General features: G+C 36.6%; 1 protein-coding gene across 2 annotated transcripts in view; it reads right to left on the reverse strand.

The window, feature by feature from the left end:
* Positions 1 to 6,634: 6,634 nt before the first annotated feature.
* SYT14 (synaptotagmin 14) overlaps positions 6,635 to 21,200 on the reverse strand; it is a 200,118-nt gene continuing 185,552 nt past the window's right edge. For both annotated transcript variants that reach the window (XM_078156332.1, XM_078156331.1), the window contains exon 6: positions 6,635 to 18,327. In XM_078156332.1, coding sequence (XP_078012458.1) covers positions 18,014 to 18,327 — 314 coding nt within the window. In that variant the 3' untranslated portion in view covers positions 6,635 to 18,013. The remainder of the gene's footprint in view (positions 18,328 to 21,200) is intronic.

Consider the following 21,200-nt stretch of genomic DNA (forward strand, 5'->3'; position numbering starts at 1 on the left):
GCACCACCTTCCTGATGTCATGGTCCTTTCTGAGAAAGGGAAAACAACAACTCTGTTGCCTATAAACATGCCCAGGTGTCCCTTTTCGCCTTCTGTCTATTCCTGCTAGCTGTTATCCTCTATCTTTCCTCCCCTTTGGTGCCTAAACTCCTTGAGAAGGCTATCTAGAGTTGACACCTCCACTTCCTTTCTTCTAATTATCCTCTTAACCCGTATACAGTGTAGCTTCCACCCTCATCATTAAACTGAAACTGCTCTCTCCAAAGTTACCAGTGATCTCTCCATGGCCAAATTAATGCTCTTTTCTCAGTCCTGAACCTTCCAGACTTCTCTGCAGCCTTGGAAACTCTCAATCACCCTAGCCCCCATGACACTCTTCTCTCTATAGGTTTTTGTGAAACTGCTATCTCTTGGTTCTCCCACCTCTCTGACCACTCCCCAGTCTCCTTTGCTGGATCTTCATCCAGATCACCCTTAGCCCCCATAGCCACTGTCCAGGGAGACAACTCCTATGGCCAAATGCCTACCCACCCCCACCAAATGCCTAGACATCCCCACCAAATGCCAACCAACTGCCATTCACAGGGCAGGCATGCTAGCCTAACTTAAACAACAAGGAAGCATCAAGCAGGTCAAATGACCACCATTTTGAACACCATTTCCCCTTGGGCTCTGAACCCAAGAGCCTTTTGAAGAGCAGGGCTTCCAATCTAGTCTCACATGGTTCAGCATCCAAAACTAATATGATTTTATCAGTGGAAATGACATTATAGAAGAGGTATTAACATCTGCTTTGCCCCTGTACCCTAAGGACCATGAAATCCTTCTATGTGACCTGCAGCTGAAACCTTCCATATGTGCTGTCTCTCTCACTGGAATGTGAGCTCCTTCAAAGCAGGAAATGTCTTCCTTTGCTTTTTGTATCCCCAAAACCTTAGCACAGTGCCTGGCACATAGTAATAACTGAAAACTTTATTCATCCATTTATTATTCATAGGTATCTTACTACCCAAGTCTCTGGGCCCTTTTCTCTTCTCCCTCTATACTAATTTGCTTGCTGATCCCATCAGCTACCATGGATTTATTTATCATTTCTATGTATACGATTCTCATATTTATTTATCTAGCCCTAACCTTTCTCCTGATCTCCAGAAACACATTTACAACTTCATTTTGGAATCTCTAACTGGATGTCCCATAGACATCTTAAATGTAACATGTCCAGAACTAAACTCATTATCTTCCCTCCACCCCCGTCCCCAAACCCTCCCCTTTTCTTAACTTCCCTATTACTCTGGAGGACACTACCATCTTCCCAGTTGCCCAAGCTTACAACCTAGATGTCATCCTCAACTCTTTCAGCCCTCTCCTGCCAAATCCAATCAGTTGCCAAATCTGATTCTACCTGCACGACATTTTTGTATACAAACCCTTCTCTCCTCTCACATTGCTATCACTCTGGAACAGGCCCTCATCACCTCACGCCTAGACTATGACAACAGCTTGCTGGTTAGTCTTTTCTTCCTCAAGTCTTTCTTCATTAGTCCATCTTCCATTAGCTGGCAATACAACGAAAGGCAAAGGCAGTCCTACTTTAGAAAGAGCTCAGGGTCTATTGGGGAAGACAATATGTGAACACTAAATACAAACAAGTTATAGCCAGGAAAAATTGGAGATGGTCCCAGAGAGAAAGGCACTAAGATTCAGGGGCACTAAGAAAGGCTTTCTTGTAGAAGGTGGAATTTGAGGCTTGAAGGAAGCCAGGAGGTAGAGATGAGCAAAGAGAGGATTCCAGGAATGGGGAACTAGTCAGTGAAAATGAATGATGTTGGAAGATGGAGTTTCTTATGGGAGAAACAGCAAGGCCACCAATATCACCGCATAATAGGAAATGGTGGGTAGTGGTAAGGGAGTGCAGTGTAGCAAGGCTAGAGAGTAAAGAGAGAACATTTCACTTGTTGAGCCACGATCTTGGAAGCCAGATTGCAAAAGATTAAGGAAAGGAAGTGTAGACAATGAATGTGGATAACTTTCATGGAGTTTGGTTGAAAAAAGGAGGAGAGACATAGGATGAAAGCCTGAGAGGATAAAAAAGTCCATGTAGTGAAAGTTTTTTAAAATATGGGGATGGGAGAGATATGGAATTATACAGGTGTCCTTGGTTTTTAATAAAAAGAATGTGAAGGGGCAGCTAGGTGACCTGAATTCAAATCCAGCCTCACTTAGTAGCTGTGTGACCCTGGGCAAGTCACTTAACCCCCATTGAGAAGGAGGAGGAAGAGGAAGAGAAGGAGGAAGAAGAGGAGGAGGAGAAGAAACTGGTAAACAACCCCATATATTCAACCAGCTTCCCTATCATATGAAGCTGACAAGACAGAGTAAACCTGTGAAGTACCTACCCCTCTCACCTGTCAACAACTATGGCAATCTTAGTAGATCCAGAATGAATGAATGAAAAATATGTACTATGTCCTAAGCACTGTGCTGGGCTGTGGAGATACAAATAGAAAAAACAAGGAACTCACTGCCTTTTTGGGGAAGGCAGTACACACAAACACACACACACACACACAACACACACACACACACAAAGTCAACTGAAGGGCAGATGAAAAGGTCTAGGGTAGATTGCCAGGACCAGAGGTCTTTGGATTACATAAGTAGGTCAGGAATCTGGAGGATATAGAGGCAAGGCTAATCATAAAGCCTGGAAGACCTTAGGGAGGGTGCAACAAGTCAGATAGTAGGGCCATCTCACAATAACTCGAATTATTACTCCCATCCAACGAGTGTGAGCAGTCAAGCAGCCCAGATGGATTCTAGATGGGGGTGGGGGTGGGGGTGGGGGGAGGTAAGAGGGAAGAGTGCCCCTAATGGTGTCAGGTCTTTCTGCCCCGGAGTACCTTAAACCTGGGTCTAGTCAACTTCCCCTCAAATTGCTAGTGTGAGTTGGGGGTAAGAGTTTCAGAAGGAGTTCTACAAACATTTTAAGCGATCTCTCAAAGATTAGATAAGTCTGATTTGCTAGAAATATTTTGCCTAATCCAGAAATGACTGTCCTCTTTAGACTTCTCTAAAGCCCCAACTTACTACCTAGTTATGTTCTAAAGTTTCAAATATAGTTGGTTATTTAGAATTTAGAGTACATTTTAGAATGTATTCTAGAAATAATGTTTAGACATGATGGCTGTGGGCTCCTAGGCCTCGTCCCAAAGGCTTATTTAGTCTATAATGCACCTAAAGTATATTAATCTCTCTGGATCTTAGGCTGTTTATCTGCAAAATGAGGGGGTTAGCCTAGATATCTCTAAATCTGTGCCATCTCTGTAACATTTTTATCACAAAATGAGTTGAAGTCTTATTTTTGAGACTATTGTTTCCCTTCTCCATGAACTTCTACCATCTTTGCATCACTGCAATGGAATTGAAGACTCCCCCTCTCTTTCCCTGCCCTCTCCACCCATCCAATAGGAAGAAAAAGGACTCCAGCTCTAAGCTGCTGGTAGTGGCTCTGTGGCTTGGGGCAGGGTGGGGTCTACAGGGTTGCAACTGGAAATGCTACATGAAGAATCCCTATTCAGAAATCCCCACAGGAGGACTCCTTAGTGAGGGCTGGAGTGGGAGCTGAGGGGGTTAGAACCCAGCTCTAGGTTCTAATGGTTTGGAGCTTTAGGAGCAGGCCCTAACAGCCCTCAATGACTTTTCTCCATCCTGGGTTTTCCACCTGAGTCACCCTCTCTCCTTTCCACTGTGCACTTTGAAAGAATGAGTAAAGCCTTTATTGAGTGCCTGCTTTGTGAAGACAGCACTGTGCTAATCTACTAGGGCAGACAAAGAAAAAAGTGGGACAGTCTATGCTCTCAAGGAGGTATCTTCTTATGGAGAAGATAACACTTATGGAAGGTTTCAGCTGCTAGTCAGATGGAAAAGTCTCATGGTCCTTAGGGCGTAGCAGCAAAGTTGAGGGTAATCTCTCTTCTTTAATGTCATTTTCACTGATAAAACATATCAGTTTCTGATGTTGAACCTTCTAACAGTGCCAAAACTTCTTCTTAAGCTTACTTTTTTCTTTTTTATTTGATCTAAGAGGAGTTATATGGCAATGCTACTGGGGCTCTTTGGGTAAAAATTCATCATATTTCAGAGGAAAAGCAAATTTAAAGTGAACTGGGCATTTCAGCAGAGGAGATGGGGTCTTGGTACATGCTTGGTGATGAAAAGGAGAATGGCTCTATGGGAACATCTACAGATGCTATTAGAGGAGATCAGTGTTGAAACTGAGGGTGAAGGAGGCTAACAGGAAAGGAGGGGAAGGAGGATCAGCCTTCTCATTAGTCCTGTCCTCTCCTGCAGAAGCTTCTAGAGGGAAATTAAGAAAGGTCTTATGTAAGGAGGGGGTATCAGGGTGGAAGACAGGAAGAGTGTGTGTGTGTGTGTGTGTGTGTGTGTGTGTGTGTGTGTGTGTGTGTGTGTATGACAGAGAGAGACACAGAGAGAGAACAGTCCCAGGCATAGCAGGCTGAGGGAAAAACGAAGGATAAAAGGAACAGAAATCCCAAGCAGTAGCAATAATGAAAGAATTCTTGTACTCAGCAGACCATCAGGCTAGGACAACTGTTCTTGCATGGCCATTCTTACCTAAGTCAGAAAATTATAAAGAGGTGACTGCTGGTAGACTAATGAAGGAGATTCCAAATGCGATAATAGCAAAGCAAATAGCTAAAGCTATCATGTTTCTCAGTGTACTTAGATCAAGAGAAGCAGGATGGGTAAGGCATAGAGTGCTGAGTCAGAAGAAAGATCTGGTTTTGAATCACTGTTCAGGCACTAAATAGCTGCATGACCCTGCTTGGTCACATCACCTAACCTTTCTCTGAGGCCCATTTCCTTAACTGTAAAATGTAACAACAGCTGCACCTCCCTCACAGGGTTCTTGTGAGAATCTGAGACAAGGAAGCAGAGCTGGAGAGCTAGAAGGAACTGCACGGGCCATTTACTCTAACTCCTTCATTTTACCGATGAGACAACTGAGCCCCAGGGAATTGCAACTCGCCCACCATCACACAGGCACTAAGTATTAGATGTGGAATTTGAGCCCAGGTCCTCTGACTCCAGGCACCAGTCTTTCTTTGCAGACCTATAGCGTCTCCTGGGGTAGAGTTCTGAACATTTGCATAGGAAATTGTAAACAAAAATGCTGAATCAGAGAAGAGTTGAACGGTGTCGGACTAGATAACCTCTGACGTCCCTTCCAACTGACATCCCATAATACTATTTACTACACTTTTATAAAGGAATACTTTCTTTAGTTAGTTCTAGCACTGACTTTTGTAATTTTCAAAGAAACCCTCCTCCTCTGGTTCTGATGTTTGGTGAATTTGGTCAATAAGACCATACTTACTATATCACATTTTCATGATTATGTACCCTTGATCATAGCCCAGCTCTCATCACCTTTTGCCTTTTTTTTTTTTTTAAAGTTAAGTGAGGGGAGCTAGGTGGTGCAGTGGATAGAGCACTAGCCCTGAAGTCAGGAGGACCTGAGTTCAAATCTGGCCTCAGACCAAACACTTGGCACTTACTAGCTGTGTGACTCTGGGCAAGTCACTTAACCCCAATTGCCTGAAAAAGCAATGAAAAAAAATTGGGGGCAGCTAAGTGGCTCAGTGGATAGAGCACCAGCCCTGAAGTCAGGAGGACCTGAGTTCAAATCCAGCCTCAGACCAAACACTTGACACTTACTAGCTGTGTGACCCTGGGAAAGTCACTTAACCCCAATTGCCTTAAAAAAAAAGTTAAGTGATTTTGTTTGTTTTGAATCCATCCTTATCCAGCAGCTCTCCATTTCCTTGGATCACCATTTTTTTTTCCCATCACAGTTTTACAGAGGGAGAGAATAAGGTTTCATGTTTTTTTTTCTCCCCCTAATATTTCTTTACAATGCTCAGAAGTGTTTAACTTGGGGGTCAATGATAATACATTGGGCTGATGTCTTCAAAGAGTACTCTATATAGTGATATCTAGATTCCTTTCTTAAGAGGCAACTTATCATAACAGATAGCACTTGACTTGGAATCAGTAAAGCCCGAGTTGGAATCCTAACTCAGGACCTTACTTAGTAGTGTGACCCTGGGCTCTCTTGGACCCAGTTTCCTCATCTGTAACATGGTGATAATAACAGTTCCTACTGCTCAGGCATGTTATGAGAATCAAATGGGGCAATATATGTAATACACTTTTCAAACCTTAAAGTACTAACTAGTCGGCCATTATTGGGTTCTTGTAACTGAGAGTTCAGAGTTCACGTTCTTTTAAAGTAGGGTTTAAGAGACTTCTCCTTAAATGCATTTTCTTACTTTTGTTCACGCTGAAGCTCATTCATTTTATTTTTGTCTACTGCAGGTTTGTTGGATTTTTATCCTTATTTGCTTGGCATTTCACTTCCTGGAGGGGATTCATGCATTAGGCAGAGGATTGGATAAGATGGTCTTCTGGGCATTCCAGATTTCTAAAATTCTGCGGGCTAGAATTCTTAGAGTCTAATGTACTATTAGATTATGGCAACTTTTATTATTATAAAACATTAGGCAAAATATATATGCTACATACATGGAGACTTTAAATTGGGAATGACTTTATTTTCAGATGAAAAAAAGAAAAACGTGACTAATAGTAAATATTTTGCATATTGGAGATTCTTAGATACGACAGAATAGTTTTAACAAGTAATTTCTGACAACAATCTCAGATACAATGACATGGTGTGACACTTAACTGCATAAATTTCTTGTAAATCCCCCCCGCCAAAGCAACACCCCATGTTTAAAATATACCATACAGATGCACATATATACCATTGGACCTTCATTTTTTTCTTTGCCAACTGTAATGCTATAGATAGAAATTAGCCATGACCTACCTAGATGAGAATAGCTCTCTTCCTAGAAGGGAAAGTCTAACTAGCAAATTAAGAACAATTTAGTCACTTCCAAATTTAGAAAAATATTATTTTGGAGTTTTTTCATGAATATTTGGAAACAAATTTGTTATTTCTGTCTTTTTTTCAACTTAAAATGTAATAATGGATACTAACAATACCTGATAAAATGGAAAAATTCAGTGGTAAGTAATAGATAAGACCCCAATCTTCTGTCTTATAGTTAGAGTATAAATCAATTTAGTTTCAAACAGAACAATTTCACATGTTTCATTGTTAGTATTGGCAGAAAGCAATAATGTTTTCTAAAGGAAAAAAAAATTAAACATGGTAACTGAGCACTGGTGTTCTACTTCAAAAAAGTTAATTGAGATGGCTTCTGGTTAATTTATGGAACTAGGGATTTTTAAAGGCAGCTGGTAACGTAATAATAATGTAGTGACTTTAATTTCTGTCAACGTTCCAGCACTGAGTTAAAATTCTATTTCATGTGAAAGAGTGCTGGCAAGCATGGTCTTTTCAAAAATGATTCTGTTGTTATAAAATCTTTATTAATGAAAACAGCGAGTAGACAAGACAATGAAAAATGAAAAATATTTTAATAAATTTTTTTGAACTGAGATAACTAGCCAGCAAAATTAATGAAAGAACTAAATAATCAAAACAAGTAGAGGATTATTTTTGTCAGGCAAAACTATAACATGGCTATTGCTAATGAAAACACTGACAAGTTCATATTAAGTGCAGTGCTAGAAAGAGTATATATTTGGATAGAATAGAGTCCCGCATACTATATCAAATTGGACTTAAAATTAGATTTCTTTGATGATATTTAGTTTTAATTCTTGACTCATTTATGAACTATGTAGAAGGGTAATAAAAATTTTAAATATACCTATAGTTAATTCTCTTTGGGGTCCAGATTTTAAGCCACAACTTAAAGATACGACATAAATATTTTTGCTAATGATAATATGTGACCAGATTACATGAGTGGTTTTCATTCCCAGCAGTGATTTGCAATATGCTTATATATTTGCTCACGGAATGCACAATAATTATTGTGTAACAGCCAAATGAAAAAGTCTTTTTTTTCAGTGAATAAGAATAAGGGTTATTCTTTGTGTAACACCACAGGACAAAAGTAAGAGACTTTCTTACTCTGGGTAGGTACTCATAAAGCATTTTTTTTTTAAGTAGGAAGGGGGAGGCAAGTAACTTTTAGCCCACTAAGCAAATTTGTACTCTATTATGAAAAACTAAACTGCCATTTAATACCTCCTTAGGATAACCAATTGAAGATATTTCTCAAATACATCGACACTGTTTACACACCAGGACATCAATTTCTCTACATAATACAATTTTACAAAAGGAACAAAGCACTGAGAGAATCAGTGCTATACAGGCAGTATAAAAGTAGGCATGTGAATAAAACTCTAAATACAGCATGTATCAATAGACAGACTCAAACTAAAGTCATTCGATATGTACTATTTTACAGAATGGACTGTTTCACACACCCATATATTTGTTATATCTTTTAATGAAAACATGAATTAAAATGCGACAAAAAACATTTCAACAACCTTGCTGATAACAGCACAAACACTTGTATTTACTAATGAGATCAGTTATTGGTTTAGACTCACCAGAAAACAAGTTGGAAATAATTTAAGACCAAAACTTTAATCAGCAGTATATTTCCTTAGGATAAGAGATATATAATTTTGCTCATGGAGCATTTAAACTTTATGCTATTAGACCCACTGTTACAAAAATAGGTAAGAAAGCTCTGTAAGAAAGTACACATATCAAGGAGATGTCTCTCCTCAAAAAAGCAAATTAAGGGAAATTCGAATAAAAGAATTCACTAATTTAAGTTTTTGTGAAAATTGCATTAAAAATACTTTTGAGAAATGAAACAGTATTAAGCATTAACGCACCTCATTATTTACAGAAAAGGAGAGTGGCCCCAGTGACCATCACAGGCCTATTCAATCATAAAATGACCAAGGACCACTCCTGGTCCTCCCCTGATAAATTTAATTAAAAGGTAACATTTAGAAATTTTCTTATTTCAAAATTCTAGTAAAAACATAGCCAAAGTTCAGCTGTCCCCTCTTATGACAGCCATGAAAATCCTTGCAAACACAGTGCTACAGTAGCATACCCATCTTGTATGAGGTGGGAGGAACTGGCAGGGAGAGGAGAATGGGAAGATATATTAAAAAAAAAGGCAAAAATATTTGTAGTATAATTTTGTAAGCTAAGCAGCTGTTGGAATTTGTTTAGGAGTAAACTTGAAACTATTTATAAAAACAAAATGGCCATTCAATTGGGCTTCATTCCATTCCAACACACATACATTATCCAATTATACACAAAGCTACCCAGATCTTCTCCTCATAAGTTATAGCAGACGGTCACACACGGTATGTTTCAAATGCTATCAGTACTTATTCAAAAAGACTACGAGTAAATTGTATTATAAAGCACTGACTTTAGTACTCTACTTTTTGGAGTTACATGGTTAAATAGAAGTGTAGAATTATTTCAAAATTTTTATTCACCAAATACTTCAGATAAAATATAAATGTGCAAACTGGGAAAAACACAAACCAGTAAAGAAAGAAGATTTACATCAAATTCTTGATCCAGTTCCTGGCTTCTACCCCATTTATAACTGAAATCACACTTAGTATTGCAGGCGCCATTCTCTATCAGTCTTCTAATCTGCTGATCCTATTACACTTTGGGGGTCTTGTCTCCTGTTGGTGCTTGTGTATTACTTTCACCACTTGTAATGGGTGTCATGCATAGGTATCACAGGAAGACTGACCCCTTAGGGTATAAAAGGTCTGGTTGTTAATGAAAATTACAGCATGAGGAAGAAGGTTACCTACTCAGAAAATGACAAATGAAATGCTGTTAAGAAGCTCCCAGCAATCCTTTCAAACAGATGTGAAAGACAAAGAAAAACAATAAGTCTTAGAGATCATAAGGGAAAGCCAGTTTCCTCATTAAACAATGTATTCATATTTAATATCAAGTGCTAAGTACCATGATAATAAGCATTTTAGCAATAACTAAATATATAAACCAATCTCAGAAAATTATTATTTTTTTCAAGGCATAATGTGGCATTTTATTTCATCTATTGGGTATTCATTTTAAACACAATATGTGTCAGGTGAGAGATCACATGTTAAAGGAATAAATTGAATGGTGTTTAGGGTTTTTCTTTTTCAAAGTAATCTTGAATATTCAGGAGACAAACTCAAATAACAAGCAGAACAAGCTAGGTTTACTGATAACCAGAATAGTAAAGAAGCAGGTGGGAGGAAGGGTCCCTAAGTAAGAAGACAACTCAAGATATAGATTGTCAGACTGACAATGGAGAAATGTCAAAATCCTGCATAACAGTGCCATGGCAGTGATTTTCTTCCAATAATCAATTATTTAGGAATAGCCTTATTTTTTGTGTACTAAAATCAAAATGCAGTACTTCAGCACTAAAATTATGGTAAACTTTTGGTGGATTTACAATTAAGTCCCCTCCCAAATCACCTGATTTTTGTTTTATACGTACATTTCAAGACAAACGGATTTATTTTTTAAGGCTTCTAAGTGAAAAGAACTCTGGTGCTTCTCTCCGTCCTGCCACACTCCCACCTCTAACCCCAAGGGGGCAGGCTGTCTAGAAACGCTTGGTTTTACTGGCTTTTAAAATGTCTTAAGGTCAAATGGCAGACCTTCTAAGTCCTCTTATTGACTAAACAATATGATTGGGAAAAAGTTAGGATGCCCCTGTCATTCAGAGTGTGATTCAGAGTGACTGTGATAAACTTACCTCTGTCTTAAAAATTCCAAAGGCACTGAGGAGGTCGTGGGGGGACATAGGATGGGATAGTAATATTTATGGAAAAACAAAAACCCTGCCCATTTTTTTTTGTACTGGTAAAACGCTAAAAGATGGGAGAAGCTTTCTAATTTATTTTGGCCACCAGATTCCCAGTTTCAGTCTAACACTCTCAGCAGTATTATGGTTCTATTTGTTTGCTATTCCCCTCAAGCTAAGACCAGATCATTGATAAAGCAGTACACACACACATAAAATCAAATTCTCAACTCTCTGTGACTGATAACTATTAGTTCATATCTCCTAATAATCTTATTTTTCATGGGTTCAGTGAGTAGAAGGGCTAGAATCTTTCAGAAAAAAAAAATTCCTCCAATGAGCACCTGTCCACATGCATGCAAAACATGCAACTTCTTCATGAGAGAAGGAACCATGACTAGATTTGAAAAGAAGGGAAAACAGAAGCTGAGGCAGTGTCTGATCTATATCATTTTTCTTTAGAAGAGGAGGAGGAGGAAGAGGAGGAGTTCCTGAATTAACACATCATTTAAAATGAAAAACCCTAACAGAGAACAAAGCCATGAAGGAGGCAGAACTCAGATGTGAGCTGCTGGGAATGATATTGCTAGTGAAGAATCCAGAAGTGTCATATCCCATGGGGAATGCGATGACAATGAAGCTGGTGACAATAATCACGACGAACACCAGAATGTGCTGCACGGGACAAGGATGTAAAAGTGGCAAGCTACCCATGGCTGCTGCCGAATATTTGCTTGTTCTGTGTAGTGATGGTGAGGCTGAGAATTACAGCCACTGTTAACGTGGACCCAAATGCCTGACCCTCGCTGGCCACTACATTGTCCATCATGTGACTGAAGTCCTTTTTGGTTGCACTGGTTAGGCCAAAGAGCCTCTACTATTACTCTAAGTAGCCCTAAGCTGCTCAAGGAACCTCAGATCTTATTTTTCCACAGTGGAGCTTTAGAGATGGAAGGATGGGGCTTTTGAAATTAATCAATAAATATGTAGTGAGCCCCTACTCTGTGCCTAGAACTTTTGAAACAATGATGTATTAGATAAATACCTTGCCCTCAAAGAATTATAGATTTTTGAGTTGGGAAGGACTTCAAAGGTGATATAGTCATTTTACAATTGAGTTGGGACTACATGGCATATGTACTCAGGGAAACGAAAACTTCTGAAAGCCTTCTATTTTGGTGAGAAATCCTTATTTAAATTTGTACAGCCGACTAGAGTCTCAGACTCCTGGCCTTGGCTTCCCTCAATTTCTTCTTCCAAGTCACTATTAAGAGAATTAACAGCAAAGTCCATCTTGAAATAATGGAGCCATAGCTATACCAAAAGCTTCTAAACATTGAAGGCCCAGGGTCTTCACCCTTGAAGAAAAGGAAACAGTGCTTTGAAAAATTCAAGGTGTTGTGAGATACTTGTTTTGTGTGTATATCTAAATTTATGTGACAAAAAAGCAGTGTATATATATTTAAAAAAACCCTTTAATCTCATTTAATAAATTTGATTTGAACCCAAGGATGGGTAAAGGATATTAAACCCCGAATCAAATGTTTCTAGTGAGAAATCACATAAATGGGTATCAATGAAAATGCTTAAAGGGGAAAATGAAAATGAGCATATTCTAACTCTTGGGGAACAGAGATGAGACTATGCCCTAAACCACACAATTAGTTCAGTATTCTCACAACTATTCTATAAGTATATGTAGAAAGAGGAGGAATTTCTTAGGATAGGATTCTCAGACCCAGAGCCTTTGCTTGATAACCATAGCAATACGAATCCTCAGATGGCACAGAAGATAAGAGGCAGGAGGTCCTTCTACTGTTTAATTTTTTAAAAGACTATTACAAGGCTCCTACTTAAAAGGTCATCCTTGTTACCCTGCAAGATAAAAAAGGAATGATGTAGTTTGCTATGAAAATAGCTTTTAGAATGATTCTCCTGCTGTTTCTACAACATGAAAAATGTGACCTTGTCATGTGACTTGCCTTTGAGATAGACATCTTCTGAGATCCTTTCTTTGCCTCATATTCATCATCTTAAAGGCAGCACAGTGAAGAAATATTTGAATAATAATCTAAAGGTAACTTTCAAGATTCATAAAACCACCATAAGAGGATTTATTTATTAGTCTGGGGAATATCTTGACAAAGGTTTATGTTGAATTAGGGCAGTTCTCCAAAGCATATAGGTACCCCAAATTAAATGCCCCTCATTTTTTTCATTATACACATCTCTCTCCTTTTTTAAGAAAGAAAAAAAACCCCTAATACTACTAAACCTAGTTTGAATACCTCATTATTTAATATCACACATAAAACTCTTTCATTAAAATGCTAGCCTCAGGTCATTGAAGCAATGTTATTCCTAGTCAGTATTTTTTTCTTTGTAAGGAAGTTCAATTCTATCCTTCACACTTGGGCAATGAATTTTTTTTTGGAGGGTGAGGTGGGAGAGGGAAGGATAGCAATGCATATTCCATGGACTCAAAGAGGAAAAGGTCTATTTCTTCCTCCTTCCATGTCTCAGGTTTCACCTCGGCATAAGTAAAGTGTTCCATTAGCCTGCTGCTCTTGGAGGCTTGCTTGCAGTACAGGATTCTGCTGCCAGGCAGTTGGTCTTTTCTTGTTCACATGTTTTGCACAAAAAAGTTCTATAGAAGAGAGATAGCCATTCCTATCATAGTTCCTTCAGGGCATGGCCAATAGAGATTTTTTCTTGTATACCAAAGGTTATTTTCTGCCCCACCTTCCCTGCTTAAATCCCCAATGTTGGTTTATAAAGATTGGCTCGCCATTGTATGGGAAGGAAATCTGATCTTGTAAAGTTAATAAAAATCTTAGACACTTAAAAAGTGTCATGGAGAAATTCCATTTAAATACTACACAACACATTTTCAATCCAAAATAGTAAGAGTAAATTAAAGATAAACCCTAACACTCTCATTTCCCAGACCTCTAACTCTTTCATCCCTTAAATTTTTCCTGTTCATACAGAGTGTTGGTATCCTAATGAGTTATGTTACAACCTGCGACACAGGGACCATTTGTATCTTAGCAAAGAAACTTGACAACTGTCATCGTTACCATCTTCATTAACATCATCATCCTTTTCATGGTTCTATGTTTCTGTCTAACATCTCCTTTTTTTTGGTGGAAGGAAGTTCAACGTCACATGACATGAATGTCACATGTTTTATGCCCACATTTGGTACCTACGATTTTAGTGCCTTTCTTTTGATTGTCATAAATTGCTAGGTTTTAAAAACCCATTTCTTACAATGCTTAACAACACACTTAGTCTTGTGCTCAGAAATATTTCCTGGTGATGAGGACAATGATGATATCTCCAGTGTAGGTGATCTAGTTTAAGGATAGTGGTGGATGACACAGAAAAATGAGAAGAAAGGAATAAAAAAATCACAATTTTTAGGAACAAAATAGAGTTTTAACTTGGAAACTACCTGAACATAGACTGCTTAGTCTATGTAGTCATGTGTCAATTGAAAGCAAAATCATTTTTGACCCTTCTATTCATATACTCATGGAATGTGGTTGTAGGAAATTCTTCTGGATATAACAGCATCTGAAATTCAGATCCACTAATTATCTGACTATATAAGTTCATAGGTTCTCAGGGTCATGCATAAGATTCAAATGTTAATTTCCTTTTCTCAAGTCTTCTGTCTTCCCTTTGACTGACATTTCCAACTCTACTTCTGCTTCCTATATTGGCGATGGATCACCTAGCAATCATTTTATTTCCAATTTACTGTAAACACTCTGAATATTTACAAATAAGGGCCACAAGAATTTTATTTAAATTCTAGAAGCTAGGTTCCAGAATAAACCTTAGCCAAAGATGCATTTCTAGCCTATTTAATTGGCTATCTATCTGGTCAATGCCCTGGGTGGGCTGGCATTTTGGCCATTATTTTAATACTATGAAACATTAGTTATTCTGTTACTATGGTAGAATCTGAATGCCTAATGTGTGCACTGTAATACAACATGCAAATAAAATTTCATGGAAAATATGATAGCACTAAAGAATTAAGGTTAAGCAAGAAGACTTTTGAGAGGCAAGAAGAATCAATATTGCACCAACATTCTTCACTGATTTTGAAGTATATACCTTCTGTTTCTTGGGCAGTAAGAAACCACTGTTTTGGAACTCATTTGGTTGATAAATAAAGGCTATAATTACAGGAGCAGGCACTCACATGTCACTTAATTGCCAGATATGGCCTTTCTCATTTTATTATAAAACTTAGGGGTTTTTAACAGAACAATAAGAAATTGGGTTTTCTTTCTCAAATTTCTAAACCCGTATCTACTGCCCACCAGCGGGCCCCTATTTGCTGTAATTACTAGGACATAAAAATTTGCCTTAAAGCTTTCATGAAAATTAAAGCACAAAAAACCCAGCAATACTATCTGATATATTAAATCTGGTATAGTAAAAGGGGTCTCTTGAGCCCCATTTAAGCCTTTTTTCTAAGAGAAAAAAAAATCTTTTAGAAGTAATTACTCCAAGAACTAATGCTATTTTTGTCAATCCACAGGATAAGATATGTATTTTGCTGTGGTGTGTGTGTGTGTGTGTGTGTGTGTGTGTATTTGGAGAAGCAAAGAAGTAGGTAATAGAATGAAGTAATCATTAATTAGGATTTAAACTAAAAGGTTATTCTGAGTTAAGTAAACAGAGAAGAAACAGAATTCACTAACTTGAACATTTCCAGAATTATGACACCCTCACTCTTATAGAATCTAGAGTTATAGCTTATGTTATCTTTCTGAGCACAGGGACCTTATTTAACATTTTCAACTTCCTATTTATTTTTTAGATCTGTAGATTTCTGTTTAGAAGTTGTCTGGGATATCCTGAAACATATACATCTCTCTGGGTTTTGTCTGCAAAAGGCAAATTTAACCAACAGCTGGCTAGTGGATTACTCACTCAAAGGTAAAATAACAAGGAAATCTTGTGTTTGAGTAAGGCTTACTATAGTTACAAATAAGGCTGATACCTCTTTTTATTGGGGACATTCTAGTTAACATTAACATAATCTTTTCAAAACTAGAACAAATACTTACAATGTCAAAATCCTAGATGTGATTTCTAAGTAAAGATTCTTAATTCCTTTCAAAACCTTCTTGCACACTGTTGCTGAGCTTGCTTAAATCACATTATCATATCTCATGATTCACATAAGATTGTAGACTAGACTAACTCATTTATAAAAATCCTGGAAAAAGCTGACTGTTCTAATGAAAGAATGAATTTTCCCATTAATGAAATCCCATAATATGCATTCATAAACTTCAGTTTAACCTAATAATAATTTTTCTTATAACTCATATGGATGAATGTATTGAACTGTCATTTCTAAACTGTTAACTTAATTGAACTGAAAGGTAATCAAGGGGCTTACTGAATTTTGGGATTACTTGTACAATCCTTCTATAAACTCAAATTCAAATGATATTTTCTATGAGGATGTTTTGCTATTATATATTTGTACATTAGAGTACACTGTGAATTTCTTGAAAACCATACACTACTTTTCAGTAATTGGTAAACAAATAATTATTCGTTCTATTTGGCCCAGAAAGGAGAAAGGGCAAAGGAAAAGAATTGCGTACATATATAAAACTGACAATATTTATGAGCAAAGTTATAGACAGCAAATAGGAGAAGCAAAATAGGACAATAATTAATGCTACTTCCAACCAAAGTTGCTAGATTTTTAAAAAATCAACCCAAATGAAACTCATTTGTCATTTAAAAAATTAGCACATAATATACAACTTTACATAGTCCAGAGAAAAAAAGATCTTATGACATTGTTCTGAGGAATCCTTATATTTATAAAAATTGAAGGCCTAATTTTGCAAATACAGCTTTCTCAAGTTGTATGAGCAAATTTAACGACATGAAAGGCACAGGATGATATTACGTCGAAGAACGTATTTGTAAAGTTCATAAAAATTAGTCACTAGAAGCATCAGAAGGAGTCTCAGAACTGTCTTTAACATGAGGTTCTGACTGCATCTGAGACAGGGATAGTCTTTGTATCACAGGTTTAGTATCTGAGGGTAAGCTGAACACTTAGAGAGCAGCTTCTTTCTTAATATGAACACTTATTTTGCTAAAAACAATGTTTGTTGCTAAATGCTAGTACCAGACAGTTAAAACTTCTTCACACTGGATTGTGGTTTTTTAGCAGCTAACTTACTATATACTTCATTGTTTTAAAAATATATTCTTCACAATACTGGCATTTAAAATAAATTAATATCAATTATTGAAAGAATTTTAAAAGTCAAGTCCTGCTCTATGAGCTTCCTATGTTGGAATACATGAATATAGGAAGTGCTTTCAACAGAAAGTTACATAATTCTACAGTACAACCTGTCTAACAAGGCTTGCAAGGGACCAGTACAGTGACTTGGTCTCTTTGGGTTAAGCAGAAGCATAGGCAAGGGGAAAAATGACTTGCGTCCAAGTGGAGCTTGTCCCCGTGACATGCTGAAGAAATGTATTCTTTTTGTCAAAGTATACCTGCTTCCACTTAGATTTAATGCTATTGAGATGTTTAACAGAGAAATGAAGCATAATAACCTATGCAAAGAGAAAAAATATGAAATAAAAATGATTTTTTAATGAGATTAAATTTTTACCATTAGAATTGATTTAGGTTCCTTTCAAATTGACCACAAGTTTCTTGTCACTAACACTGGGTGTTGGCTGGTCAAAAAATATTATATAGAGAACCTCTAGGACAGTGCCAATATTCTTACAGTACTGAAACCAAAATTCTCCAATTTTTATTCATTGAAAATTCTGGTTTTTAATGAAATAGCTAGCTCTTTAGTAGCTAAAATGAAATTATTGTAAAAACCAACATCATATGATTAAACCTCTGGAGAGTTGCTAGTCTGACCATGATCATGTAAGTTTCTCATATTCCAAGATAATTTCCACGAGAGATATGGAAAATCAATGAAGAGATGACGTACTAGCTGTTCTGTTCCACAGCACTTAGTGCATGTTTTAAGGTGGAATGTTGAATCTGATACTTCTGTGAACTGCTCTCCTGGTAGTGGCTAAGTAAAAATAATGCATTTGGAGCCAGAAACAAGGCTGTATTGAGTCATAATTGCCTTTTGCTCTGTCCATTATGACTCTAATAATGAGTGCCATCTACATACTTGTTGTCCTTTGGATTCCTTCATTTCAGTCCAGTGATTGAGTTCCTCTTCTCCTGAGCTGTTGAGACCTAGAGAAATCCAGCCTATCATCTCTTTCCGTTTCATGCTGCGTTTGTTATAAACGGACAGTATAAGGGTCACATCTGAAAGCTGAAACAGGGCCACTTGAAAAACAAAGGTTTCCTTGTATATGGGATTTGGTTGTCCTCTGCGGATAGATGTCTTGCATTTGGACATCTCTTGACCCATGGAATTCAGAAGAGTCAACTTAACATATGTATCTACAGGGGGAAAAAAACCACAAACAACATTTTGGAACATAAACTCAAAAAAGAAATTTTAAAATTTGCTAAGATGATTATGTATTAGCATTCTCTAAGGATATGGCGTATACCATGTTAACTGAACAAAGTTCAATCGATTCTACTTTAATACAACTGTTGTATAGTGTGAATATAAAATAAAGAGGAAACTAAGTAGGTGAAATAGTTTTGGTGGAATGACATAACCTCAGTGTTTCTACATAGTAACAGTGGTAACCCTAAGTTAAAAACTTTACTTAAAGGTATACCTCATAATCCTTTCTCTTCCCTCACATTCCCACCACCACCCCTGCAATCTCTACCACCCCCATGTAGCTGTAGGATTTCATAGCATTATTAAACATTTAGCAAGCTCCAATTAGCCACAACACTATAAAGCATTCCACTGTGCTTTTAGAGAATAAGAATAAATAAACAAGTGGGAATGAAGGCAACTGATGAAAAGGAGGAGAGGAACACATAAGTGCAAAGGAGACATCAAAACAGCTTAAGATGAAATGCCAAAAAAATCTCTGCATGGATGTGGTTTTTTTTTTAATATTTTTTAGAAAACATTTAAAGACAAAAATGAAGCCAAATGCATTAGGTGCTCAAAGTTTAGAAAACCAAGTAAAATGTCCTCTTCCCTATTTTCATGCAAGAGTACATTTAATGTGCTTTTTGGGGAAAATAAAATAAATGCTGTAGGATTTTTTTCACAACTGAATGTGAAATTTTGAGATGTCAGCTAATATTTTTATGAAATATAAAAAATTGATGCAATGTATAGTGTATAAAATGAATTTTACTTATGCATTGCTTTCTACTACTTGGGTGATAAACCTTCTCTTCAAAACTTTGTATTTTCTAGTTTTTTTGACCCATGCAAATGGTATATAGCATATTGCTCCATCATATATCTATATATCTATCTACATATTTCATGATAGAATTTCAATTAACATGGAAGAAAATTGACATGCTTCTTAACAAAAATGTTAAAACTTTATTTCTGCTGTATGAATCAAAATAAAGTTACTGGAACACTAAAATTATTTACAAACTTTGGAAAAAGAAGCTCTTCATATATTTGTAACTTTGTAGGTGCTCTGAATACCATCATCCATAATCAGAGATAAGTCTACAGTTAGTTGTACTTAAGAGTACCACAGATAATAAATGTGCATTTTCTGGAAACCAACATGGTGGACAGCTTCACTGCTGGCAAGTTTTAGGGTTTGCTTTTTTTTTTTGCATGAAAAGACAACATCCAATTAGCCTCTACAGGAACTCACCTCGGATTATATAAACCTGTCCACCTATCAAGTGTTTTAGACAACAGAACAGTCCATCTGACAACAGGGGGTGGAAAGCAGTAAAAGAAATAATGACCAGATGTCAATCGTTGGGTGAGAGAGGGTCAAAGGTTAAAGTTAAAGAGGAAACACTTTACTGGAGTGGAAGAACACAAAGTTTTAGCAGTTTAGTTTAGATAGAGGATTGAACGAAAGGGCTGTTGGGTAAATTTCATGGAATGAAAAAATTTTAAAGGTCATTGTGTAATCTTTAGCAAAAAATTACACTGTTCTAAAAAGGGATATCTTTGTAACAGTACCTACTTGGTCTAAAGCACATTGAACATAGAAAAAGTCATGCAAATGATCAGGCTATAAAAGACTGAAGAAGGGTAATATAGAGTACTTTTTTGTTATTTTACTGAACCTTAAGCTTATTCATGCAATATCTAGCATAAAAATACTGACATTATTCCCAGTATAAAATATAATTAAATTATTTGAAATGAAAATGATTCAAAGTTAAATATCAATTCTAATATTATAACTTTTGCTCTTAAATGCTAATATTGTTATTTTGGATATAATTTGGTCATTCCAAGCATAATTTAATCTAAAACTTAGACCTAATTATTTATGGAGTGCCTATACATTTTTGGAAGTTGTAGGGAATATGCTATGAAAAAACAACTCTTTTAGTTAATTTATAACCCATATTTATATCGTTTTTAAAAATGACAAATCATATTATTTAGCTTACCAGTCTGTCAGCCGTCATTATCAATCAATTTTAACACTATTGGTCTAATTCTAAAATAATGGTAATGTAACAAACTTCTTAACCTGAAAGCTCTACCCACTCTTTATTTTGCAAGTTTCTATTAATGATTAAGCAGAGACATTGACTGTTTTCATCAATAAATCCAAAGTGTAATCAACTATTGATTATTTAAGGAGTTATAACCTATTTTGTGTATTAGACAAGCTAGCTACTTCTTTTTTCTCTCTTGGTCCCTTGGTTTTAGGCCAACACACAGCCTATGAATATTAAGGCCAAAGAGTGGTTAGAGGAAGAACAGGAGTTCAAGCCACATGAGTTTATTCTGCTGTAGTATAGCACACCTAATTAAAGATTTGTCAAAGACATTAAACTGTAAGCTAAAATATAGACTTCATTTATCCATGATTTCTCCAAAATTACATTAACACCACTAATTAAGGGTTAACTACAATATGTAGTATTTACTCATGTAATTTCCTCCTTGTTCCTTGACATTTTCACTGCAAAATACGAAGGAGAAGGGTAAAAAGAGTAAAGGAAAAGGATATTAATGAAAGCATCTTGGTTCTTAACATTACTGCTGACAAAACCTCATTCATCTTTAAGATTTTTTCATTCCCATTTACTAATGAATAGTAACATTCATAATTACATCATCACAAGTTGTTGCAAAGTTAACTGCAGTCTATATCAAATACTTATTCAAGCGATCAAAGGGTTTTGATTACATTTGAAGATTTTCTTTTAAGTTTTAGTTAGAGGTTTTGACACATTTG

Source organism: Phascolarctos cinereus, unplaced genomic scaffold, assembly GCF_003287225.1.
Source record: "Phascolarctos cinereus isolate Bilbo 61053 unplaced genomic scaffold, phaCin_HiC Scaffold_5;HRSCAF=322, whole genome shotgun sequence".
Classification (NCBI taxonomy): domain Eukaryota; kingdom Metazoa; phylum Chordata; class Mammalia; order Diprotodontia; family Phascolarctidae; genus Phascolarctos; species Phascolarctos cinereus.